General features: G+C 50.8%; 1 protein-coding gene across 2 annotated transcripts in view; it reads right to left on the bottom strand.

The window, feature by feature from the left end:
- LOC142244658 (uncharacterized) overlaps window positions 1–27650 on the bottom strand; it is a 155376-nt gene that overhangs the window by 33426 nt on the left and 94300 nt on the right. For both annotated transcript variants that reach the window (XM_075316931.1, XM_075316932.1), the window contains exons 5-9: window positions 26183–26425; window positions 25928–26026; window positions 8602–8795; window positions 8351–8525; window positions 8095–8251 (exon numbers count right to left, since the gene is read on the bottom strand). In XM_075316931.1, coding sequence (XP_075173046.1) covers window positions 8095–8251; window positions 8351–8525; window positions 8602–8795; window positions 25928–26026; window positions 26183–26425 — 868 coding nt within the window. The remainder of the gene's footprint in view (window positions 1–8094; window positions 8252–8350; window positions 8526–8601; window positions 8796–25927; window positions 26027–26182; window positions 26426–27650) is intronic.

Below are 27650 nucleotides of genomic sequence, written 5' to 3'. Positions count from 1 at the left end.
CATCACTGCTAACACACCTGTCCATGAGAGGGTCCGTCATCACTAACCTCACCCATCACTGCTAACACACCTGTCCATGAGAGGGTCCGTCATCACTAACCTCACCCATCACTGATAACACACATGTGCATGAGAGAGTCCGTCATCACTAACTGCCCCATCACTGCTAACACACCTGTCCATGAGAGGGTCCGTCATCACTAACCTCACCCATCACTGCTAACACACCTGTCCATGAGAGGGTCCGTCATCACTAACCTCACCCATCACTGATAACACACATGTGCATGAGAGAGTCCGTCATCACTAACTGCCCCATCACTGCTAACACACCTGTCCATGAGAGGGTCTGTCGTCACTAACCTCACCCATCACTGCTAACACACGTGTACATGAGAGAGTCCGTCATCACTAACCTCACCCATCACTGCTAACATACATGTAAATGAGATGGTCCGTCACCACTAACCTCACCCATCACTGCTAACACACCTGTCCATGAGAGGGTCTGTCATCACTAACCTCACCCATCAGTGCTAACACACCTGTGCATGAAAAGGTCTGTCATCAACCGCCCCCATCACTGCTAACACACATCAATGAGAGGGTCTGTCATCACTAACCTCACCCATCAGTGCTAACACACGTGCATGAGAGGGTCTGTTGTCACTAACCTCTCCGATCACTGCTAACACATGTGTGCATGAGCAGGACAGTCACCACTAATCTCACCCATCACTGCTAACACACCTGTCCATGAGAGAGTCTGTCATCACTAACCTCACCCATCAGTGCTAACACACCTGTCCATGAAAAGGTCTGTCATCAACCGCCCCTATCACTGCTAACACACATCAATGAGAGGGTCTGTCATCACTAACCTCACCCATCAGTGCTAACACACGTGCATGAGAGGGTCTGTTGTCACTAACCTCTCCGATCACTGCTAACACATGTGTGCATGAGCAGGACAGTCACCACTAACCTCACCCATCACTGCTAACACACCTGTCCATGAGAGGGTCTGTCATCACTAACCTCACCCATCAGTGCTAACACACCTGTCCATGAAAAGGTCTGTCATCAACCGCCCCCATCACTGCTAACACACGTTAATGAGAGGGTCTGTCACCACTAACCTCACCCATCACTGCTAACACACATGTACATGAGAGAGTCAGTCATCATTAACCGCCCCCCAGCACTGCTAACACACATGTACAGTTATATGAAAAAGTTTGGGCACCCCTATTAATGTTACCCTTTTTTCTTTATAACAATTTGGGTTTTTGCTATTTCAGTGTCATATATCTAATAACTGATGGACTGAGGAATATTTCTGGATTGAAATGAGGTTTATTGTACTAACAGTAAATGTGGAATCTGCATTTAAACATATTTTGACTGGTGCAAAAGTATGGGCACCCTTATCAATGTCTTGATTTGAACCCTCCTAACTAATTTTTACTGACTTACTAAAGCACTAAATTGGTTTTGTAACCTCATTGAGCTTTGACCTTCATAGGCAGGTGTATCCAATCATGAGAAAAGGTATTTAAGGTGGCCACTTGCAAGTTGTTCTCCTATGTGAATCTCCTATGAAGAGTGGCATCATGGGCTCCTCAAAACAACTCTCAAATGATCTGAAAACAAAGATTATTCAGCATAGTTGTTCAGGGGAAGGTACAAAAAGTTGTCTCAGAGATTTAACCTGTCAGTTTCCACTGTGAGGAACATAGTAAGGAAATGGAAGAACACAGGTACAGTTCTTGTTACGCCCAGAAATGGCAGGCCAAGAAAAATATCAGAAAGGCAGAAGAAGAAGAATGGTGAGAACAGTCAAGGACAATCCACAGACCACCTCCAAAGACCTGCAGCATCATCTTGCTGCAGATGGTGTCACTGTGCATCGGTCAACAATACAGCGCACGTTGCACAAGGAGCAAGGAGAAGCTGTATGGGAGAATGATGCGAAAGAGCCGTTTCTGCAAGCACGCCACAAACAGAGCCGCCTGAGGTATGCAAAAGCACATTTGGACAAGCCAGTTACATTTTGGAAGAAGGTCCTGTGGACTGATGAAACAAAGATTGAGTTGTTTGGTCATACAAAAAGGCGTTATGCATGGAGGCAAAAAAACACGGCATTCCAAGAAAAGCACTGGCTACCCACAGTAACATTTGGTGGAGGTTCCATCATGCTTTGGGGCTGTGTGGCCAATGCCGGCACCGGGAATCTTGTTAAAGTTGAGGGTCGCATGGATTCAACTCAGTATCTGCAGATTCCTGACAATAATGTGCAAGAATCAGTGACGAAGTTGAAGTTACGCAGGGGATGGATATTTCAGCAAGACAATGATCCAAAACACCGCTCCAAATCTACTCAGGCATTCATGCAGAGGAACAATTACAATGTTCTGGAATGGCCATCCCAGTCCCCAGACCTGAATATCATTGAAAATCTGTGGGATGATGTGAAGCGGCTGTCCATGCTCGAGACCATCAAACTTAACTGACCTGGAATTGTTTTGTAAACAGGAATGGTCAAATCTACCTTCATCCAGGATCCAGGAACTCATTAACAGCTACAGGAAGCGACTAGAGGCTGGGATTACTGCAAAAGGAGGATCTACAAAATATTAATGTCACTTTTATGTTGAGGTGCCCATACTTATGCACCGGTCAAATTTAGTTTAAATGTGGATTGCACATTTTCTGTTAGTACAATAAACCTCATTTCATTCCAGAAATATTACTGAGTCCATCAGTTATTAGATATATGAAGCTGAAATAGCTGCTGCAAAAACCCAAATTGTTATAAAGAAAAAAGGGTACATTAATAGGGGTTGTGAGACTGTGACCGGGGTTATCTATGACGGCCGGTATGTCTCGCCCCGGTTGTGCTCACTCCATGATAGGAAGTAAATCCACTACAGGGTTAATGCTGTTTCCCTACAGGCTTAAGGAAGGGTTAAATGGAAACAGGAACGAGGGCAGGTGTGCCAGGTGTGAGGGAGTGATCACATCTCCCTGAGTTCTCTGCCGGAAAGGCACATATGTACTATTGTGGACTTTTTCTTTGGATAATAAACCGTGTGCTGTGAACCTTGGTGCCTGGATCCCGTGTCTTCTGCAGCGCAGCCGACGACGCTACCTCACATATGGTGGAGAATCGACGGGCATCCCAGCCGGTGAGGTGTAGCATCCATCCCTGGTGACCCAGCTGCGCATGTCCTGGATTCGAGCGGCTATACTACAGCCCAAACCCGGCGACGCCATGGAGGACATACTAAAGCATTTGGCTCAGGCTAATGCACAGCAGCAACAGACCAATGCACACCTGCTCCAATCCTTGCAAGTGCAGGAAAAAAAATTCCAAGAACAGATGGATCAGGCCAATGCACGTCAGCAGCAAGCCTTGCAATTGCAGGAAAAAAGGCACCAAGAACACATGGTTCTCCTGGCCAAGTCGATCCGTGCCGGACCGGCAGCAACAACCCAGGGACCGGGTGACGACGGCAGCGTCCGGAAAGCGGTGAGACAAGCGTTGCAAAAGATGACCCCGGGTGATGATGTGGAAGTGTTCCTGGCGGTGTTTGAGCGGGTGGCCGAGCGGGAAAAGCTGCCGACCCCGCAGTGGGCTGAGGTATTGTCGCCCTATCTGACGGGGGAACCCCAAAAAGCGTACCTGGACCTCTGTACCGAGGACGCCATTGACTATGTGACCCTGAAAGCCGAAATACTGGCTCGGTTGGGGGTGAATACCTATGTACGGGCTCAGCGGGTAAATCAGTGGTTCTATGAGGAAGCCAAACCCGTACGCTCCCAGGCCTATGACTTGTTGCATCTTGTAAAAAAGTGGTTGCAGCCTGACACTCTGAGCCCGGCGCAAATGGTGGAAAGGGTAGTAGTGGATCGTTTTGTGCGCACTTTACCCGTCACCGTTCAACGGTGGGTCGGACAGGGTGACCCGAGTACCCTGGACCAATTAGTGTCCCTGGTAGAGCGGCATGTGGCTACGCAGGACTTGATACGGGACACTGAGACTTTGCGTACCGCCCGTCGGTCCGGCCCCTCCAAGCCTAGGGCCAAGGACCCACCGCTGACACCGGTGCGGGAGTCCGCTACCGTCCCGTCTGAGGCCGCACCCCCCGTCCCTGAGGTCCGGAAAACTATGTACCCTAAACGACAACTCGTCAAGGGGGTGTCCTTCCCTATTAGATGTTGGCGGTGCCAGCGGGCGGGACATATGGAAGCCCAGTGTCCACTCACCACGGAGCCCATGGATTGTGGGGTTACCCGGCGGGGTTCAATGTATGCTCAGGTGGTGTGTACCGCTGACTTGGTCTACCCAGAGACTGAGCCCCACTTGTGCCAAATACAGGTGAATGGATGTCCGGTTACAGGCTTGTTGGATTCCGGAAGCTTAGTGACCCTTGTGCGATCAACCCTAAGGGCTAAAGTAAAGGCCACAGGACGTACCGTGGGGGTGGTTTGCATACATGGGGACCGCCGAGACTATCCCACGGGGATAGTCACCATCACAGCACCTTGCGGTCAGGTGCAACATGAGGTGGGACTTATTAATACTCTTCCCTATGATGTGATCCTAGGAAGGGATCTGCCCTATTTTTGGACTTTATGGAAGGGACCTCCTAAGTCCCCTCAGATATTGGTCAGTCCGGGACCTGAGCCCTACAATCCTGAATCCGGGACGCCTGCCGTAGGGGTCCCCATGATAGGGACAGGATGTGAACCCGATAGGTCGCCCCTAGAGGTATTGGCAGGAGAGGCTGAGACGGTCGAGCCCATCCCGGAGTTGGAGGCGTCCCCGGATACGTTTGGGACAGCCCAACTCCAGGACCCTACATTAATACATGCCCGGAGTCGGGTGACAGTAGTTGACGGGGTGGCACAGCTGCCTGGTGCCCAGGTAAGATACCCCCATTTCGCTCTTAAGCAGGATTTACTCTACCGGGTAGATGAAATACGGGGCGTAGGGGTAGAGCAGTTGGTGGTGCCCCAGCCGTATCGCCGGCGGGTCCTCGACTTGGCTCATAAACACCTGATGAGTGGTCACCTAGGGGTCAAAAAAACGCAGGAGCGAATATTGCAAAGGTTCTATTGGCCCGGGGTCTTTGGGGAGGTAAAACGGTTCTGCGAAACCTGCCCGGAGTGTCAGCTTACCGCACCCCTGACCCACTTTCGCAGTCCGCTGGTACCGTTACCCATTATAGAAGTCCCTTTTGAACGAATAGGGATGGATCTGGTGGGGCCCCTCGTAAAGTCTGCTCGAGGGCACCAGCATATCCTAGTGATCGTTGACTATGCCACCCGGTATCCAGAGGCGATACCCCTCAGACATACTGCACCAAAGCTTATAGCTCGGGAGTTGTTTGCTGTGTTCTGCCGGGTGGGGTTGCCCAAGGAGATCCTTACGGATCAGGGGACCCCATTCATGTCTAAAGTGACCAAAGAGCTATGCCGGCTACTCCAGATCAAGCAGTTGCGTACGTCTGTGTATCATCCTCAGACGGATGGTTTAGTGGAACGATTCAATAAAACCCTGAAAACCATGCTCAAAAGGGTGATTTCCAAAGACGGGAAAGACTGGGATATGATGCTTCCCTATTTGATGTTTGCCATCCGAGAGGTGCCACAGGCATCCACGGGGTTTTCGCCTTTTGAATTGTTATACGGGCGACATCCCCGGGGATTGTTGGACCTGGCAAAAGAAACCTGGGAGCAGGAGCCCACCCCCCATAAAAGTGTGATTGAACACATTTTAGGAATGCAGAACCGCATAAGCGCGGTCATGCCAATTGTGAAGGAGCATTTACAGGAGGCTCAGGCCGCGCAAAGCGGCCGCTACAATAGACAAGCCACCGTGCGGACCTTTAAACCTGGGGATCGGGTGTTGGTATTGATCCCCACGGCGGAGAGTAAATTCCTGGCTCAGTGGCAAGGCCCCTACGAGATAAAGGAAAGAGTCGGGGTGGTCAACTATAAGGTATTGCAGCCCGGTATGCGGAAACCTGAACAAATATACCATGTCAACCTATTAAAACCTTGGCAGGAACGGGAAAGCCTGATGGTTGATTTTCCCCCATCTCCCTCCTCTTCGGGTCGTTCAAACCCGGCTCCAGCGACCTCCGGAGAGGACGAACCGGAAGTAAGGATTGGAGAAGCCCTCACCAAGACTCAGAGGCAAGAGGCCAGACGGTTGGTTCAGCAGAACCCCGATGTCTTCTCCGAGCTGCCTGGTAGGACCAGTCTGATACGACATGATATTGTCACCGAGCCCCACCTGAAGGTACGCCTGAAGTCATACCGGGTGCCGGAGGCTCGAAGACAAGCCATATCAGAGGAAGTGAAGACAATGCTACGCCTGGGGGTCATCGAAAAATCCCGGAGTGAATGGGCTAGTCCCATTGTCCTAATACCAAAACCCGATGGCTCCTTAAGGTTCTGCAATGACTTTAGGAGATTGAACGAAATATCCAAGTTCGATCTATACCCCATGCCCTGGGTGGATGAGCTGATTGATAGGCTGGGACAGGCGCGATATTTTACCACGCTCGACCTGACCAAGGGGTACTGGCAGGTGCCACTGACGGAGTCCGCCAAGGAGAAAACCGCTTTTGTTACGCCGGAGGGTCTCTTCCACTATGTTGTCTTGCCTTTTGGGTTACATGGCGCTCCGGCCACGTTCCAGAGGTTGATGGACTTAGTGCTGGAACCCCACCAGGCGTATGCATCAGCGTACCTTGATGACATCATTATTTACAGCTCCGATTGGCAGACCCACTTGGAACAGGTACAAGCGGTGGTGGACGCGCTTCGAACAGCCGGATTGACAGCCAATCCCAAGAAATGTGCGTTGGGACTCACGGAAGCCCGCTACTTGGGCTACGTAATAGGCCAAGGAGTGATTAAGCCCCAAGTTAACAAGGTTGAGGCGATCCAGAAGTGGCCTAGACCCCTGACCACGAAGCAGGTTAGGGCCTTCCTGGGTATCGTGGGGTACTACAGGAGGTTTGTAAAAGATTTTGCGGGACTATCAGCCCCCTTGACGTTCCTTCTCAAAGGCAAGAAGTCCGTCATGGTGCGCTGGACTCCGCAGGCCGAGGACTCCTTCCGGGCCCTGAAGGGGGTCCTGTGCGGACAGCCCGTTCTTGTAAACCCTGATTTCCGGAAGGAGTTCATAGTACAGACTGACGCCTCGGAGGTCGGCCTGGGGGCAGTGCTGTCTCAGGTGGTTCAGGGGGAGGAACACCCCGTCACCTTCTTAAGTAGGAAGCTCACCCCTCCCGAGCGGAATTATAGCGTAGTGGAGAAGGAGTGCCTGGCGATTAAGTGGGCCTTGGAGTCCCTACGCTATTACCTGCTGGGACGGCAGTTTCGCTTGGTGACGGATCACTCTCCACTGGTCTGGATGAGGTCCGCCAAGGAACGGAATGCCCGGGTTACCCGGTGGTTCCTTTCTCTGCAGAACTTCCGGTTTACGGTTGAACACCGGGCCGGTAGGTTGCAGGGCAACGCCGATGCCTTGTCCCGCGGCCCGTGTTTGATGGCAGGAGTTCAACCCCGCTCGCTTGAACTGAGGGGGGGGGTATGTGAGACTGTGACCGGGGTTATCTATGACGGCCGGTATGTCTCGCCCCGGTTGTGCTCACTCCATGATAGGAAGTAAATCCACTACAGGGTTAATGCTGTTTCCCTACAGGCTTAAGGAAGGGTTAAATGGAAACAGGAACGAGGGCAGGTGTGCCGGGTGTGAGGGAGTGATCACATCTCCCTGAGTTCTCTGCCGGAAAGGCACATATGTACTATTGTGGACTTTTTCTTTGGATAATAAACCGTGTGCTGTGAACCTTGGTGCCTGGATCCCGTGTCTTCTGCAGCGCAGCCGACGACGCTACCTCACAGGGTGCACAAACTTTTTCATATAACTGTACATGAGGGGGTCCGACATAACTAACTGCTCCTCCACACTCATGGATATGGGGGTCCTTCCCCTTGACTTCCCACCCCCGCTGCCTCTCTTTGCCGCCTCACACCTGTTTACTGAGATGCCTGATAACAGAGTGGTCTCACCTCGTGAGATGTGCGACGTGCCGCACGCCTTGATCCGTGATCTGGGTGTGATCTGTTAGGTCTAATTCTAAGAGACCGCAGTGATGAGACAGATGTGATAGTCCGGCGTCTGACAGGCTTTGTCTCCCGGGAAGCAGCAGACGTGAGAGAGACAGACCTGTGACAGGAGAGACGACCGCTCAGGACATCGAGATCACAGTGCAGACACCGAGAGAGAGTACCCCGAGACATCACCACCAAGACACCCCTGACTCACCAGACAGCAGCTCCAACACTCGACTGGAGCTGAGAGAGTGCACCCCTGATAGTGTGAGCGTAGAGAGCGCCGGAAGGGAAGAGACCGTCTGCAGAGACTGCTCAGTCACATGAGTGCTGTCTAAATGGAGCGCAGTCAGCTGCTTCAGCCCAGACAATGAGGAGATGTCTGACACCTAAGAGACAGAGACATGAGACCCCCATATAAAGCGGGTGGGATTCCCCCCCCTGCACCCGCCTCCACCGCCCCACCTGGGTGTGTTTCATGCTCAGCACCCTGAGGTCCGGGCAGCGCTCCACCAACACGCTGACGGTGCGCTCCGTGATCGCGGTCTGATTCACGCTCAGATGGGTGAGGGAACAGCTGGTGTTCAGCAGAAAATCGCACAATCCGCTATCGCTGACTTTAGTCTGATCCAGGACAAGATGAGACAAATGCTTCAGACCTGCGGAGACACAGAAACAAAAACCAGCAGTGATCAGAAAAGCGAGCAATGATCGTGAGGACGCAGACAAAGCAGGCCGGTCACAGAGAAAGGAATCAGACAAAGCAAGCCGGTCACAGAGATAGGAATCAGACAAAGCAAGCCGATCACAGAGACAAAGCAAGCCGATCACAGAGACAAAGCAGGCCGGTCACAGAGAAAGGAATCAGACAAAGCAAGCCGATCACAGAGACAAAGCAGGCCGGTCACAGAGAAAGGAATCAGACAAAGCAAGCCGACCACAGAGACAAAGCAGGCCAGTCACAGAGAAAGGAATCAGACAAAGCAAGCCGATCACAGAGACAAAGCAGGCCAGTCACAGAGAAAGGAATCAGACAAAGCAAGCCGATCACAGAGACAAAGCAGGCCGGTCACAGAGAAAGGAATCAGAGAAAGCAAGCCGATCACAGAGACAAAGCAGGCCGGTCACAGAGAAAGGAATCAGACAAGGCAGGCCAGTCACAGAGACAAAGCAGGCCGGTCACAGAGAAAGGAATCAGAGAAAGCAAGCCGATCACAGAGACAAAGCAGGCCAGTCACAGAGAAAGGAATCAGACAAAGCAAGCCGATCACAGAGACAAAGCAGGCCGGTCACAGAGAAAGGAATCAGACAAGGCAGGCCAGTCACAGAGAAAGGAATCAGACAAAGCAAGCCAATCACAGAGACAAAGCAGGCTGGTCACAGAGAAAGGAATCAGACAAGGCAGGCCAGTCACAGAGAACGGAATCAGACAAAGCAAGCCGATCACAGAGACAAAGCAGGCCGGTCACAGAGAAAGGAATCAGACAAGGCAGGCCAGTCACAGAGAAAGGAATCAGACAAAGCAAGCCGATCACAGAGACAAAGCAGGCCAGTCACAGAGAAAGGAATCAGACAAAGCAAGCCGATCACATAAACAAAGCAGGCCAGTCACAGAGAAAGGAATCAGACAAAGCAACCCGATCACAGAGACAAAGCAGGCCAGTCACAGAGAAAGGAATCAGACAAAGCAAGCCGATCACAGAGACAAAGCAGGCCGGTCACAGAGAAAGGAATCAGACAAAGCAAGCCGATCACAGAAACAAAGCAGGCCGGTCACAGAGAAAGGAATCAGACAAAGCAGGCCGATCACAGAGACAAAGCAGGCCGGTCACAGAGAAAGGAATCAGACAAAGCAAGCCGATCACAGAGACAAAGCAGGCCGGTCACAGAGAAAGGAATCAGACAAGGCAGGCCGGTCACAGAAAAAGGAGTCAGACACAGCAAGCCGATCACAGAGACAAAGCAGGCCAGTCACAGAGAAAGGAATCAGACAAAGCAAGCCGATCACAGAGACAAAGCAGGCCGGTCACAGAAAAAGGAATCAGAGAAAGCAAGCCGATCACAGAGACAAAGCAGGCCGATCACAGAGAAAGGAATCAGACAAAGCAAGCCGATCACAGAGACAAAGCAGGCCGGTCACAGAGAAAGGAATCAGACAAAGCAGGCCGGTCACAGAGAAAGGAGTCAGACACAGCAAGCCGATCACAGAGACAAAGCAGGCCGGTGTTACGGTTGCTGTGGCACTGGAGTCTATGTCCAGATTTCTAGCTACTGCACATGTGCGAGCACTGGAGACTATGTCCAGATTTCTTGCTACTGCACATGTGCAAGCGCTGGAGACTAAGTCCTATCTTGGAGCCATTGCACATGTGCGGGTGACATCATCGCTGACACCTTCTATGCCGATTGGCTGCTGGTCATATGCTTGTGACACGTGGTCACATGTCTCTGACACCTTCTATGCCGATTGGTCGCTGGTCATGTGCTTGTGACGCTTTGCTGTCGTTCTGGCAGCGGATTGGCTCTGGTGTCCTCCATCTTGGATGAGGCACAGAGTCTATATAAGACCCTGACGCACGCCGCATGGCGCTCAGTCCTCTTGGTTCATGCATGAGAGTAGACGCTCTGTGCACGTTCCTCTAGGCATCTCTCTGTCTATGCTAGGTGAGCGCTACCGGCAGGGTAGCGTTCTTATACCTTACAGCTTCGGCTGCGGTCCGTATCCTTACCTCTTAGGGGAGCGGACATAGGCAGGTGCCTGAGGCACATGGTCTGGCTGGGCCTTGTGATTATACTCGTAGGTGGACGTTGCTGCTAGGGTAACGTTCCTTATACTGCGTCTGGCAGTTGTTCGTGTCCTCGCACACTAGGGGAGCGAACAGAGGTAGGAGCTTTGTGCGGCTTATGCTACTGTTCGTCTCTTTTGCACCACTAGAACAGCGGACCTAGGCAGGTGCCATATCTAGTGGTTCGTGTCCTCGCACACTAGTGGAGCGAACGCAGGTAGGAGCTTTGTGCGGCTTACGCTGCTGTCCGTTTCCTGGCACCGCTAGAGGAACGGACTTAGGTAGGTGCCATTTCACACTCACTGCTTTTGTCTCTGTGATCTTTAACAGAGACCATTCAACACACCCTCCAAGTAAGGGAGGAATTGCTTTATTTCCTAATTATATTCCTCTGTGAGTTTAACAGAGGTATTGCACTCTGCACTTGTGCTATTATTATTTACAGTGGCACACTTATATACCCCTTACCCTCTGCCATAGTCTGCAGCAGAGTCTTTGCACGGTGGACCCTGACTGTCTGATATTCCTTTAGGTTTTATTATCAGACAGCCCCCTGTAACAGCCGGTCACAGAGAAAGGAATCAGACAAGGCAGGCCGGTCACAGAGAAAGGAATCAGACAAAGCAAGCCGATCACAAAGACAAAGCAGGCCGGTCACAGAGAAAGGAATCAGACAAAGCAAGCCGATCACAAAGACAAAGCAGGCCGGTCACAGAGAAAGAAATCAGATAAAGCAGGCCGATCACAGAGACAAAGCAGGCCGGTCACAGAGAAAGGAATCAGACAAAGCAAGCCGATCACAGAGACAAAGCAGGCCGGTCACAGAGAAAGGAATCAGACACAGCAAGCCGATCACAGAGACAAAGCAGGCCGGTCACAGAGAAAGGAATCAGACAAAGCAAGCCGATCATAGACACAAAGCAGGCCGGTCACAGAGAAAGGAGTCAGACACAGCAAGCCGATCATAGAGACAAAGCAGGCCGGTCACAGAGAAAGGAGTCAGACAAAGCAAGCCGATCATAGAGACAAAGCAAGCCGATCACAGAGACAAAGCAGGCCGGTCACAGAGAAAGAAATCAGACAAAGCAAGCCGATCACAGAGACAAAGCAGGCCGGTCACAGAGGAAGGAATCAGACAAAGCAAGCCGATCACAGAGACAAAGCAGGCCGGTCACAGAGAAAGGAATCAGACAAAGCAAGCAGATCATAGAGACAAAGCAGGCCGGTCACAGAGAAAGGAATCAGACAAAGCAAGCCGATCACAGAGACAAAGCAGGCCAGTCACAGAGAAAGGAATCAGACAAAGCAAGCCGATCACAGAGACAAAGCAGGCCGGTCACAGAGAAAGGAATCAGACAAAGCAAGCTGATCACAGAGACAAAGCAGGCCGGTCACAGAGAAAGGAATCAGACAAAGCAAGCCGATCACAGAGACAAAGCAGGCCGATCACAGAGAAAGGAATTAGGCAAAGCAAGCCGATCATAGAGACAAAGCAGGCCGATCACAGAGAAAGGAATCAGACAAAACAAGCCGATCACAGAGACAAAGCAGGCCGGTCACAGAGAAAGGAATCAGACAAAGCAAGCTGATCACAGAGACAAAGCAGGCCAGTCACAGAGAAAGGAATTAGGCAAAGCAAGCCTATCACAGAGACAAAGCAGGCCAGTCACAGAGAAAGGAATCAGACAAAGCAAGCCGATCACAGAGACAAAGCAGGCCAGTCACAGAGAAAGGAATCAGACAAAACAAGCCGATCACAGAGACAAAGCAGGCCGGTCACAGAGAAAGGAATCAGACAAAGCAAGCTGATCACAGAGACAAAGCAGGCCGGTCACAGAGAAAGGAATCAGACAAAGCAAGCCGATCACAGAGACAAAGCAGGCCAGTCACAGAGAAAGGAATCAGACAAAACAAGCCGATCACAGAGACAAAGCAGACCAGTCACAGAGAAAGGAATCAGACAAAGCAAGCCGATCACAGAGACAAAGCAGGCCGGTCACAGAGAAAGGAATCAGACAAAGCAAGCTGATCACAGAGACAAAGCAGGCCGGTCACAGAGAAAGGAATCAGACAAAGCAAGCCGATCACAGAGACAAAGCAGGCCGGTCACAGAGAAAGGAATTAGGCAAAGCAAGCCGATCATAGAGACAAAGCAGGCCGGTGACAGAGAAAGGAATTAGACAAAGCAAGCCGATCACAGAGACAAAGCAGGCCGGTCACAGAAAAAGGAAACAGATAAAGCAGGCCGATCACAGAGAAAGGAATGAGGCAAAGCAGGCTGATCACAGAAAGGGAATCAGACAATGCACAGTGATCACAGAGGAAGGAATCAGACAAAGTACAGCGATCACAGAGAAGGGAATCACTCAAAGCACAGCGATCACAGAGGAAGGAATCAGACAAAGCACAACGATCACAGAGAAGGGAATCAGACAATGCACAGCGATCACAGAGAAAGGAATCAGACAAAGTACAGCGATCACAGAGAAGGGAATCACTCAAAGCACAGCGATCACAGAGGAAGGAATCAGACAAAGCACAACGATCACAGAGAAGGGAATCAGACAAAGCACAGCGATCACAGAGAAAGAAATCAGACAAAGCACAGCGATCACAGAGAAGGGAATCAGACAATGCACAGCGATCACAGAGAAGGGAATCAGACAATGCACAGCGATCACAGAGGAAGGAATCAGACAAACCATAGCGATCACAGAGAAGGGAATCAGACAATGTACAGCGATCACAGAGAAGGGAATCACACAAAGCACAGCGATCACAGAGGAAGGAATCAAACAAAGCACAGCGATCACAGAGGAAGGAATCAGACAAAGCACAGCGATCAGAGAGAAGGGAATCAGACAATGCACAGCGATCAGAGAGAAGGGAATCAGACAATGCACAGCGATCACAGAGGAAGGAATCAGACAAAGCGCAGCGATCACAGATGAAGGAATCAGACAAAGCGCAGCGATCACAGAGAAGGGAATCACACAAAGCATAGCGATCACAGAGGAAGGAATCACACAAAGCACAGCGATCACAGAGAAAGGAATCACACAAAGCACAGCGATCACAGAGGAAGGAATCACACAAAGCATAGCGATCACAGAGGAAGGAATCAGACAAAGCATAGCGATCACAGAAAAGGGAATCAGACAGTGCACAGCGATCACAGAGGAAGGAATCAGACAAAACGCAGCGATCACAGAGGAAGGAATCACACAAAGCATAGCGATCACAGAGGAAGGAATCAGACAATGCACAGCGATCACAGAGAAGGGAATCACACAAAGCACAGCGATCACAGAGAAGGGAATCACACAAAGCACAGCGATCACAGAGAAGGGAATCACACAAAGCACAGCGATCACAGAGGAAGGAATCAGACAAAGCACAGCGATCACAGAGAAAGGAATAAGACAAAGCACAGCGATCACAGAGAAGGGAATCAGACAAAGCACAGCGATCACAGAGGAAGGAATCATACAAAGCACAGCGATCACAGAGAAGGGATTCACACAAAGCACAGCGATCACAGAGGAAGGAATCAGACAATGCACAGCGATCACAGAGAAAGGAATAAGACAAAGCATAGCGATCACAGAGAAGGGAATCAGACAATGCACAGCGATCACAGAGAAGGGAATCAGACAGTGCACAGCGATCACAAAGAAGGGAATCACACAAAGCACAACGATCACAGAGGAAGGAATCAGACAAAGCACAACGATCACAGAGAAGGGAATCACACAAAGCACAGCGATCACAGAGGAAGGAATCAGACAAAGCACAGCGATCACAGAGAAGGGAATCACACAAAGCATAGCGATCACAAAGGAAGGAATCAGACAAAGCACAACGATCACAGAGAAGGGAATCACACAAAGCACAGCGATCACAGAGAAGGGAATCACACAAAGCACAACGATCACAGAGAAGGGAATCACACAAAGCACAGCGATCACAGAGGAAGGAATCAGACAAAGCACAACGATCACAGAGAAGGGAATCAGACAAAGCACAACGATCACAGAGAAGGGAATCACTCAAAGCACAGCGATCACAGAGAAGGGAATCACACAAAGCACAGCGATCACAGAGAAGGGAATCACACAAAGCACAGCGATCACAGAGGAAGGAATCAGACAAAGCACAGCGATCACAGAGAAGGGAATCACACAAAGCACAGCGATCACAAAGGAAGGAATCAGACAAAGCACAACGATCACAGAGAAGGGAATCACTCAAAGCACAGCGATCACAGAGAAGGGAATCAGACAATGCACAGCGATCACAGAGAAGGGAATCACACAAAGCACAGCGATCACAAAGGAAGGAATCAGACAAAGCACAGCGATCACAGAGAAGGGAATCACACAAAGCACAGCGATCACAAAGGAAGGAATCAGACAATGCACAGCGATCACAGAGAAGGGAATCAGACAAAGCACAGCGATTACAGAGAAGGGAATCAGACAATGCACAGCGATCACAGAGAAGGGAATCAGACAAAGCACAACGATCACAGAGAAGGGAATGGCGCTGATGACAGAACGGCCTGTCTATAGTGTAATGTACAGGAGGTCACAGCCGCACACAATGGCGCTGATGACAGGATGGCCCGTCTACAGTGTAATGTACAGGAGGTCACAGCCGCACACAATGGAGCTCATGACAGAACGGCCCACCTACAGTGTAATGTACACGAGGTCACAGCCGCACACAATGGCGCTGATGACAGGACGGCCCACCTACAGTGTAATGTACAGGAGGTCACAGCCGCACACAATGGCGCTGATGACAGGACGGCCCGTCTATAGTGTAATGTACAGGAGGTCACAGCCGCACACAATGGCACTGATGACAGGACGGCCCGTCTATAGTGTAATGTACAGGAGGTCACAGCCGCACACAATGGCACTGATGACAGGACGGCCCGTCTATAGTGTAATGTACAGGAGGTCACAGCCGCACACAATGGCACTGATGACAGGACGGCCCGTCTATAGTGTAATGTACAGGAGGTCACAGCCGCACACAATGGCGCTGATGACAGGACGGCCCGTCTATAGTGTAATGTACAGGAGGTCACAGCCGCACACAATGGCGCTGATGACAGGACGGCCCGTCTATAGTGTAATGTACAGGAGGTCACAGCCGCACACAATGGCACTGATGACAGGACGGCCCGTCTATAGTGTAATGTACACGAGGTCACAGCCGCACACAATGGCGCTGATGACAAAACGGCCCGTCGATAGTATAATGTACAGGAGGTCACAGCCGCACACAATGGCGCTGATGACAGGACGGCCCGTCTATAGTGTAATGTACAGGAGGTCACAGCCGCACACAATGGCGCTGATGACAGGACGGCCCGTCTATAGTGTAATGTACAGGAGGTCACAGCCGCACACAATGGCGCTGATGACAGGACGGCCTGTCTATAGTGTAATGTACAGGAGGTCACAGCCGCACACAATGGCGCTGATGACAGAACGGCCTGTCTATAGTGTAATGTACAGGAGGTCACAGCCGCACACAATGGCACTGATGACAGGACGGCCCGTCTATAGTGTAATGTACAGGAGGTCACAGCCGCACACAATGGCGCTGATGACAGAACGGCCCACCTACAGTGTAATGTACACGAGGTCACAGCCGCACACAATGGCGCTGATGACAGGACGGCCCACCTACATTGTAATGTACAGGAGGTCACAGCCGCACACAATGGCGCTGATGACAGGACGGCCCGCCTATAGTGTAATGTACACGAGGTCACAGCCGCACACAATGGCGCTGATGACAGAACGGCCCACCTACAGTGTAATGTACAGGAGGTCACAGCCGCACACAATGGCGCTGAAGAGAGGGCGGCTCCGGCACAAATCTTCTGGGGTTCAGGGGGACGCCTGGAAGTGGCGCAGTAGTTATATTGATTTACTTCCTATCCACTGCTTGTGTCATTACTTCTGGAACCCAACCTGTGGGACCTGTTCATACAGAGCACACGGACAGCATATAACATGGTGCCCCGAGACCTGACAGCAAAGCTGCGTGCCTATAACTTCTGGAAGCTGCCACTAACGCTCGGCCATAAAGACTGCGCGACATAAGCACCTTCACCGATCTACCTACCATAACTCTCTACCGGGAAAGACGTTCACCTCCTTCACAAAGATCCCCCAAGAGCAAGGCATCCTCTACAAGCTCATCATCTCCAGATCTCACACACCACACCAAAGAAACCCAAAACCTGAGCCGGCAGCAGGATTAGAGGACACCATATCCTTCTTACAGAAAGAATCACCTACAATGGACGGATCCCCCCAGGATCTGCCAGGAGATCCTGACCCGACTGTGGCAGCCTCAGATTGTCCTGCCTTCGGCTTATTTCTGCATAAGGACGATGCTCAGAGACGTCAGTGCTTCAGGATACTCATCACTCAGTGCTGATAACATCCTAGTCAGTGCACCTATTCCATCTGGTCCCAGTAAGACAAAATAATCACTGATCTCGGGGAGACCAGCCAGAGAAAACACTGCCGGCAGCCAGCGACGGCGCTCAACACAGTGAAATCCTAGGTACATTGCCCCCTGGGAAATATGCAAATCAAAAAAGATCCGTGGAGCCTCTGTTAGGAGTCTCAACACAGAAACCAGCCAGATTTCCCTCCAGAAAGGACCCAGCCAAGGGGTGGCTCTTTTTAGGAGACCACCATAACCACCATATTAAGTGGCCCTTTTAGTCAATATCCAACTTTTTGACAAGTTTAAAGATATGACAAGGGAAATACCAAGGCCAGGTATCCATCCACAGACAGCTGTTTCGGGGTATTGCCCCTCATCAGTGTGGAGTAGGATTCTGGCCAGGTGGAAGCAATGCCTAGTAGACTAACAAGACAAAACAATCACTGATCTCGGGAAGACCAGCCAGAGAAAACACTGCCGGCAGCCAGCGAGGGCGCTCAAGACAGTGAAATCCTAGGTACACCTAGGACATGCTAGGTATATCTTTAAACTTGTTAAAAAGTTGGATATTGACTAAAAGGGCCACTTAATATGGTGGATATGGTGGTCTCCTAAAAAGAGCCACCCCTTGGCTGGGTCCTTCCCGGAGGGATATCTGGCTGGTTTCTGTGTTGAGACTCCTAACAGAGGCTCCACTGACTTTTTTGATTTGCATCTGGTCCCAGTAGGCAGTGTCACCCAGAGGTTCCCGTAAGACTCAGTTCTCCTTACTGTTCCCCTTGTCACAGGGTGTTAGAGGATAACAGGGGACCGGGGCTCCTACACTGGCCCTCAGGCTAGGGGGGCCCTAGCTGTCCCTAGTCCCAGAGATACTTCATATGGTGAAGATGTCTGGGCCATCTTCCTTGCCCCGTTCTTGGCCAGCCCTGATCCAATACCCTCTCTCCACCCCAGGGGAGGATTGGGACATTAGTAGATGAACTCACAGATATAGACGAATGGGGAAACCAAAAACTCGATCACACAGCTAGCACACATGGAGATATAAGAGAATATGTGATCAGGAGGAAACAAAGAGCAGGGAGGAAATAACTAGACGATGAGAGGATTTCCATAGCACACCAAGTAGCACACAGTTAATTTACCAGCAACTGGAACACAACATCACACAGACCGATTTAGCAAAAGCCATAGTTGGCAAGGGAAGACAGGCTCCACCATTTTAAAAGGGCAGGGCAAACCTGTGATGGGTCTCCCACAACATGTGATCCAAGAGCTAACCAGCAGATTAACTCCTTCTAGCCCCATCACTAATGAGCACACAGCTGGTCGATGCCCGAGCCTGTCTGTGTAACTCAGAAGCCCCAGAGAAAGCAGTGTCAGAATCTGCAGTCTGAACAGCGCCTGATGCCGCCATGACCCTCGGCGAGTTTACAGCCGCACACCATGTGACAGTACCCCTACTACATTCCTCTTTACCGATCTGCAATCAGATATTGTGGACCCTCTTAGGACATTACACGGTTAATGTCTATCACTCGGGGGCTTGTTCCCCTGTGGAATATATTTGGTAAGAAGGGAGCGATCATCTATAAATGGACAGGAACTAAATAATATTTTTAAAAGATCTCTTCCTGAAAAGAAGTAAAATCTGATTTGTGATGTTCTTCGTCTACAAGAAACATGTCTCAATGCGAACAATTCCTATCGCCCGAAAATCCGGAGCTTTCCGCGTGTGCCGCAAACAGAAAATCCGCGATGTATTGTAATAACATCAGCCTTCCCTGTAATCACCGCCATAGACCGCGCCGGCGGCTGGTGCTCATCATCTGCTCCCGTCATCACACCATTATCCCCACTCTCTCCGGATCGGTCAATACGCCCGAGGAGCCCAACGTCTTCCCGCAGCACATCATGTATTACAGGAGGATCTACATGAGGTCATGGAGGAGCAGCCATCCTCCGGGACACGTCACTCCTTCCACATATACATACTCAAGAAGTAACCTAACAAGCATTGATCACTGATAATTACAAAACATTACAAATAATGCTACTGAAACCATCGTCTGGTGGGACCGTGCCCTAGTATGTAGGTAAGCAACGTCCAACAAATCACCGCATTCACCATGGAGATTACCCAATCTGGTATTATCCAGCCCAGAAAACGAATTTCAAAAAGAAACTCGTATTACAAAATAATTTTACACAAATGATTCATCAGAGGTCTCCAAAGAGACAATGGGGTTCACCCATAAAGCCTTCAGCAGAGGTTTCCAATGAGACAATGGGGTTCACCCATAAAGCCTTCAGAGGTTTCCAATGAGACACTTAGGTTCACCCATAAAGCCTTCATCAGAGGTTTCAAATGAGACAATGGGGTTCACCCATAAAGCCTTCATCAGAGGTTTCCAATGAGACAATGGGGTTCACCCATAAAGCCTTCATCAGAGGTTTCCAATGAGACAATGGGGTTCACCCATAAAGCCTTCATCAGAGGTTTCCAATGAGACAATGGGGTTCACCCATAAAGCCTTCAGAGGTTTCCAATGAGACACTGAGGTTCACCCATAAAGCCTTCATCAGAGGTTTCCAATGAGACAATGGGGTTCACCCATAAAGCCTTCATCAGAGGTTTCCAATGAGACAATGGGGTTCACCCATAAAGCCTTCATCAGAGGTTTCCAATGAGACAATGGGGTTCACCCATAAAGCCTTCATCAGAGGTTTCCAATGAGACAATGGGGTTCACCCATAAAGCCTTCATCAGAGGTTTCCAATGAGACACTGAGGTTCACCCATAAAGCCTTCATCAGAGGTTTCCAATGAGACACTAAGGTTCACCCACAAAGCCTTCAGCAGAGGTTTCCAATGAGACAATGGGGTTCACTCATAAAGCCTTCATCATAGGTTTCCAATGAGACACTAAGGTCCACCCACAAAGCCTTCATCAGAGGTTTCCAATGAGACACCAAGGTTCACCCACAAAGCCTTCATCAGAAGTTTCCAATGAGACACTGGGGTTCACCCACAAAGCCTTCATCAGAGGTTTCCAATGAGACACTGAGGTTCAACCATAAAGCCTTCATCAGAGGTTTCCAATGAGACACGAAGGTTCACCCATAAACCCTTCATCAGAGAATTCCAATGAGACACTGAGGTTCACCCATGAAGCCTTCATCAGAGGTTTCCAATGAGACACTGAGGTTCACCCATAAAGTTTTCATCAGAGGTTTCCAATGAGACACTGAGGTTCACCCATAAAGCCTTCATCAGAGGTTTCCAATGAGACAATGGGGTTCACCCATAAAGCCTTCATCAGAGGTTTCCAATGAGACAATGGGGTTCACCCATAAAGCCTTCATCAGAGGTTTCCAATGAGACAATGGGGTTCACCCATAAAGCCTTCATCAGAGGTTTCCAATGAGACACTGAGGTTCACCCATAAAGCCTTCATCAGAGGTTTCCAATGAGACACTAAGGTTCACCCACAAAGCCTTCAGCAGAGGTTTCCAATGAGACAATGGGGTTCACTCATAAAGCCTTCATCAGAGGTTTCCAATGAGACACTAAGGTCCACCCACAAAGCCTTCATCAGAGGTTTCCAATGAGACACCAAGGTTCACCCACAAAGCCTTCATCAGATGTTTCCAATGAGACACTGGGGTTCACCCACAAAGCCTTCATCAGAGGTTTCCAATGAGACACTGAGGTTCAACCATAAAGCCTTCATCAGAGGTTTCCAATGAGACACGAAGGTTCACCCATAAACCCTTCATCAGAGAATTCCAATGAGACACTGAGGTTCACCCATGAAGCCTTCATCAGAGGTTTCCAATGAGACACTGAGGTTCATCCATAAAGTCTTCATCAGAGGTTTCCAATGAGAAACTGAGGTTCACCCATAAACCCTTCATCAGAGGTTTCCAATGAGACACGAAGGTTCACCCATAAACCCTTCATCAGAGGTTTCCAATGAGACACTGAGGTTCACCCATGAAGCCTTCATCAGAGGTTTCCAATGAGACACTGAGGTTCACCCATGAAGCCTTCATCAGAGGTTTCCAATGAGACACTGAGCTTCACCCATAAAGTCTTCATCAGAGGTTTCCAATGAGACACTGAGGTTCACCCATAAACCCTTCATCAGAGGTTTCCAATGAGACACGAAGGTTCACCCATAAACCCTTCATCGAAGGTTTCCAATGAGACACAGAGGTTCACCCATAAAGCCTTCATCAGAGGTTTCCAATGAGACACTGAGCTTCACCCATAAAGTCTTCATCAGAGGTTTCCAATGAGACACTGAGGTTCACCCATAAACCCTTCATCAGAGGTTACCAATGAGACACTGAGGTTCACCCATAAAGTCTTCATCAGAGGCTTCCAATGAGACACTGAGGTTCACCCATAAAGTCTTCATCAGAGGTTACCAATGAGACACTGAGGTTCACCCATAAAGTCTTCATCAGAGGTTTCCAATGAGACACTGAGGTTCACCCGTAAAGCCTTCATCAGAGGTTTCCAATCAGACAATGGGGTTCACCCATAAAGCTTTCATCAGAGGTTTCCAATCAGACAATGGGGTTCATCCATATATCTTTCATCAGAGGATTCCAATGAGACATTGGGGTTTATATATATATATATATAACCTTCATCAGAGGTTTCCAATGATACATTCAAGTCTTCATCAAGGGGTTTCCAATAAGACAATGGGGTCACCCAAAAAGTCAAACTCCCTAACCCGTACTTGTCTCCAAGTCCCAGCAGTACCTGCTGTGCCCTCCATGACTGGATGAACCAGCCGTGCATCACCTGTACCAGTCTGCACCAGAGACCGTACCTACCTGCACCTGAGTCTTTCCCTACAACAACTACCCCGGGGGTCAGCTGCCACAGCCCAGGGCACTGCCCTGGGAAAGGCACATGGCAGCTACCAGCAGCAAAGCCCATCCTCACCATTACATCAAAAGCTCTGAAGAATACCTGGTAGGCGCTTAGTTAAACCCTGTTCACACCAGGTTAAGACTGGGTCCCCAATGTGATCCAGTGGGTTCACTCCCGCTCGCCTCCCCGGAGAGCGTTAAGAGTTTGCTGCGGCCATGGACTCCAACACCCTTAAACTTCCAGGGTTGCATTAGGAGATGTATCACATGCGAGACCTTCAGGATCAGATTCCGTCTTATATGCAGTCCATGAACATCTGCATCTGTCCAGCCTTTAGCTCCAGCACCGACAGAATCCTCGCCTTGTTTGTCAGCGCCACCACGTTTAGACGGTGACACAAAGTAATGCCAAGGGTTCATTAACTAGTGCACTCTGCACTTTGAACTATTAGACCACCAGTATTCTTCAGACTTGGCCAAAGTGGCGTTATTAATGTCGCACCTCAGTGGGGAGGCTCTAGTCTGGGTTAACCGGGTTACCTATGACCTTCCTAGATTTCCTGGAGGCTTTCCGGAAAGTTCTTGATGAGCCGGGTCATGTAGCCTCTGCTGCGTCCTCTATTCTGTAGCTGCGACAAGAAGTTCAGACTGTGGGTTAGTACGCGGTTCAGTTCCACACCCTTTCCTATAAACTGGGATGGGATAATCAGATACTGGTGGCTGCCATTTGGGAAGATCAATGCAGGAGGATTAAGGTTGAACTGGCCAGCCAAGATAATCCCAATATGCTGGATGATCTTATTTCCTTGGCTACCCAGGTCGCTTTCAGGTTCCAGGAACGATCCATGGAGGTGACTCGAGAAAGGGGACTTATACGCCTGCCTACATCCCTCCAGAGGTCGTTGGTTTCTCACTCTCCAGTTCCCACTCTTGTTTCTGAACCGATGCAGGTTAATTGTATCCAAATGTCCAAGCAACGACAAGAACACCATCGAGCCAAAGTTCTATGTTTCTACTGCGGAGAACCAGAACACTTCATCCATGATTGTTCTATGAGGCTGGGACTCTCTTGTCTTGGGTTGGTAAGAGAGGCCCACCCTAGACACGAACAATCACTCTTTGTTGATCCTGTCCATGTCAGTATCACATGGAAGTACTCGGTTCTCTGAGATGGTTCACCAAGATTTTGGATCTGCTGGAAACTTCATACAACAGGCTGTGATGGATCCATACCAGATTCCCAACCAACACCTTCAAAATCCCTTGACGGTGTTGTCTGTCGATGGAGTACTCTAGTCTGTGTGTCTGTCTGGGAAGAATTACTACAAGGGATGTCTGGTTACTGCTCATCCGTCCAGGTCTTCTAAGGTACCACCTTGTCATCTGGTCCTGCTTCCTACTTGTCGATCTGACGAAGTTGATTTCGACGAGAGGAGAGAGGAATCCCCATGTGTCCCAGAATCCTCTGAGATGAAACCGGTTCCATCTACTTTTCAGGGCTGGGAAAAAGCCTCACAAGCAACAGCCATCTGGCCTACCCTTTCCAAAGACCATTCCAACGTCTATCAACTCTGAAGACAACTTGCTGGAGAAGGAATTTCTTTCAGGCCTGGTGGAGGGGGAGCAGTCCAATAGCTCATTATAATGCACAATCCTACCTTCTGTGGACAAGGACGTGGCCCCCTGCCCCATTGGGCCCCTGGGCGGTTGCACCAATGATGAATCGTCCCAATCCTCGATCTCCTAAATCTCCTGCAGTCTCATCATGAATTTATGGATATGCTGAGGATTTTCAGCCGATCTCCCTCCTTCAAATGCTCCCTTTAGGCACGGACAGTAGGAGAATGGCCATGGACGTTATCTCGCACTCGTTTATGATATATTAATTATGGAGAATTGAAGAGAGTCACAAGAGGAGACCTTGCGCTCCAAGACCTTCTCTAATGTGTGACCTACCAGGAGAATCCGGACCCAAGACAGGCGCGGTCACAGAGCAAAATGCCCCGCACCCTGCCAGCGCTGCTCCCGCTCTACCGCCAGGTGAAGCAGCGCTGCGGGGTCCTCCTCATTACGGGAAGCTGTGAGGCAAATCCCGGGATATGAAGATGAATTATGACTTCCAGTCATAATCGCTCATCACTCCCTGGCAGTGCCCCCCTCCCTTCTTGTCCTCAATGTCCAGCATCTGTGAAGGTGTCACATCCCATGGCCATCTCCTATGATATGGAAATTAGGTGATGTGGGAACAATGGACACAGGATGACTCCCTGCCGTGACCCTGTGGTAGGAGCTGCTATCTAATTAGCAAGCTTGGAAGTATCCAGACAGAACGACTCCAGCAAAAAATGGTTCATATCTCGCAAGCCATATTTCCGATAAATATGGCAACCATAAAAATGGTGTCTCCGCATGCGGACGATGCTGGCACACCCTTTTTATGGGAGCGGGAGCTTGGGAAATACCCCAGGCGTGATATCAGCCAATGTGGAACTAGTAGACGAGTCATGAGTCCTTTCATTCTGTAGCTAAATTCATAACTGTCACAATGAGAGCATTGGCGTCCGCCTACGACGCTCCCAGGCCAAGTTATGGCCATATCCATGTTGTGGATTTTGTCCATAACTCCAGCCAGGGGTGGAGCAGTGCTCCCTCTGAGGTCACTAAGGTAGGAGGGGACCTGGATTTGCCCAGGTTGATAACCCTACTTCGGCCATTTTCCAGTGTTCTTTCGCTGGGGGTCACGTGCAGGAAACATCTGTGGGAGTTCCTAGAAACCTGGTCTACAGCGCCCCCCTGTGGCCAGACGCACAAGGTAACTGATTGAATTGCATACCTGTTTGTAAACCATGCTTTATCTGTAACTGTACTCTGACCTATGTATATTCTGTAGATTCCCTATTGTATATATTGTAGTTTCTAGTGTGCTTTAGGCTGATTAAATTATATAATTAATCTTGGGCTGTTCTGTTATCTCGATCTTGAATCCCACGTCTGTGTGTTCGGCTAATAGTTACCGTGAAGCGGTTGGTGGCAGCGAGTTGTGCCAAGGATTATTGTGGGGAGGCCAGTGAGATTCGGGGAGATTTTATATATTCCGCCCGCGGAGGTCGGGGGAATATATACCCTACTCTCACCGGGGACCCTTCAATAATCGGCATAAGTAGTATAGCGGCCTCCTTGCTTATTGTCGGGCAATTCCATAATTGGCCTGACTATAAGAGGGGCGCTAGAGAGCGCGTCACGTGCTCTGTCTGTCGGTCGGGAGGTATAAAGGAGGGGTGACCCCCACTTGTTACCCCCCGATTGTGACGTACTGGTAGCCAGCGCGGGGGATTTCTGAGTGACCCCCCCGGTGGTTTGTGACAGAAGCCATCTGCATTGTACTACCCACACCGATCCCTACTGAAGTCTCCACTATTTATACAACCATCGTTGTGTTGTAGCCGATGACAGGAGGTCCCCAGGCTCTGACACTCACAGACGCCATCACTGCAATGAACCAGCTTTTTAGGGAACGGGGTCGTATGGACGGACATCCCATAACCTCCATCCACAGATCTGGGACATCACTGGTGCTCTGTGAGGCTTAATTCTTCCATAACTTCATTGTAAAGTGGTATATACTGTTGGCGCAGTCACCTCGTAGGTGCAGCAGGCAGGACTCTGTCAGGTTACGGCAGCTGCTCAGGTTCAGGTTCTGTATCTTCTGCAGGTGCTTCAGCTCACAAAGGCCGAGATCTGGGGGGAAACACAGAGACGTCAGTACCTGCCAAGTCAGATATAAGGAACAGGGATCAGAAGGAGCGGCCGTCTCCTAAGGATGAGAGGTGTAGGGATCAGGCAGGAAGAAGCGGCCGTCCCCTAATGATGGGAAGAGTAGGGATCAGCTGGTACCTGTGATGAGACTGGAGGAGCTGAGGCTCAGGCGGCGCAGGCCCGGGAATCCTCGCAGCTGTCGGACGAGCTCGTTGGTGCAGTAGGGGTAGCAGTTCAGCACGATCCCCCGGACGGGGCAGCCGGAGAACAGCTCCAGGGTCTTGGGACGCAGAACGCGCTCCTTAATCATATAATCGATGATCATCTCAGCCAGATCTGGAGTGAGGCCGGACAGAGAGCCGGGGTACTGTAAGCTGGGGGCTGCGGAGAGAGGGCAGAGAGCCAGGGTACTGTAAGCTGGGGGCTGCGGAGAGAGGACAGAGAGCCGGGGTACTGTAAGCTGGGGGCTGCAGAGAGAGGACAGAGAGCCGGGGTACTGTAAGCTGGGGGCTGAGGAGAGAGGACAGAGAGCCGGGGTACTGTAAGCTGGGGGCTGCGGAGAGAGGGCAGAGAGCCAGGGTACTGTAAGCTGGGGGCTGCGGAGAGAGGGCAGAGAGCCAGGGTACTGTAAGCTGGGGGCTGCGGAGAGAGGGCAGAGAGCCGGGATACTGTAAGCTGGGGGCTGCGGAGAGAGGGCAGAGAGCCGGGGTACTGTAAGCTGGGGGCTGCGGAGAGAGGGCAGAGAGCCGGGATACTGTAAGCTGGGGGCTGCGGAGAGAGGGCAGAGAGCCGGGGTACTGTAAGCTGGGGGCTGCGGAGAGAGGGCAGAGAGCCAGGGTACTGTAAGCTGGGGGCTGCGGAGAGAGGGCAGAGAGCCGGGGTACTGTAAGCTGGGGGCTGAGGAGAGAGGGCAGGGAACCGGGGTACTGTAAGCTGGGGGCTGCGGAGAGAGGGCAGAGAGCCAGGGTACTGTAAGCTGGGGGCTGCGGAGAGAGGACAGAGAGCCGGGGTACTGTAAGCTGGGGGCTGAGGAGAGAGGACAGAGAGCCGGGGTACTGTAAGCTGGGGGCTGCGGAGAGAGGGCAGAGAGCCAGGGTACTGTAAGCTGGGGGCTGCGGAGAGAGGGCAGAGAGCCAGGGTACTGTAAGCTGGGGGCTGCGGAGAGAGGACAGAGAGCCGGGATACTGTAAGCTGGGGGCTGCGGAGAGAGGGCAGAGAGCCGGGGTACTGTAAGCTGGGGGCTGCGGAGAGAGGGCAGAGAGCCAGGGTACTGTAAGCTGGGGGCTGCAGAGAGAGGGCAGAGAGCCGGGGTACTGTAAGCTGGGGGCTGCGGAGAGAGGACAGAGAGCCAGGGTACTGTAAGCTGGGGGCTGAGGAGAGAGGACAGAGAGCCGGGGTACTGTAAGCTGGGGGCTGCAGAGAGAGGGCAGAGAGCCGGGGTACTGTAAGCTGGGGGCTGAGGAGAGAGGACAGAGAGCCAGGGTACTGTAAGCTGGGGGCTGCGGAGAGAGGACAGAGAGCCGGGATACTGTAAGCTGGGGGCTGCGGAGAGAGGGCGGAGAGCCAGGGTACTGTAAGCTGGGGGCTGGGGAGAGAGGACAGAGAG

This window comes from Anomaloglossus baeobatrachus, chromosome 6, assembly GCF_048569485.1.
Source record: "Anomaloglossus baeobatrachus isolate aAnoBae1 chromosome 6, aAnoBae1.hap1, whole genome shotgun sequence".
Lineage (NCBI taxonomy): Eukaryota > Metazoa > Chordata > Amphibia > Anura > Aromobatidae > Anomaloglossus > Anomaloglossus baeobatrachus.
The sequence above is the reverse complement of the archived record's forward strand: the minus strand, read 5'-3'. Positions and strand labels throughout refer to the sequence as shown.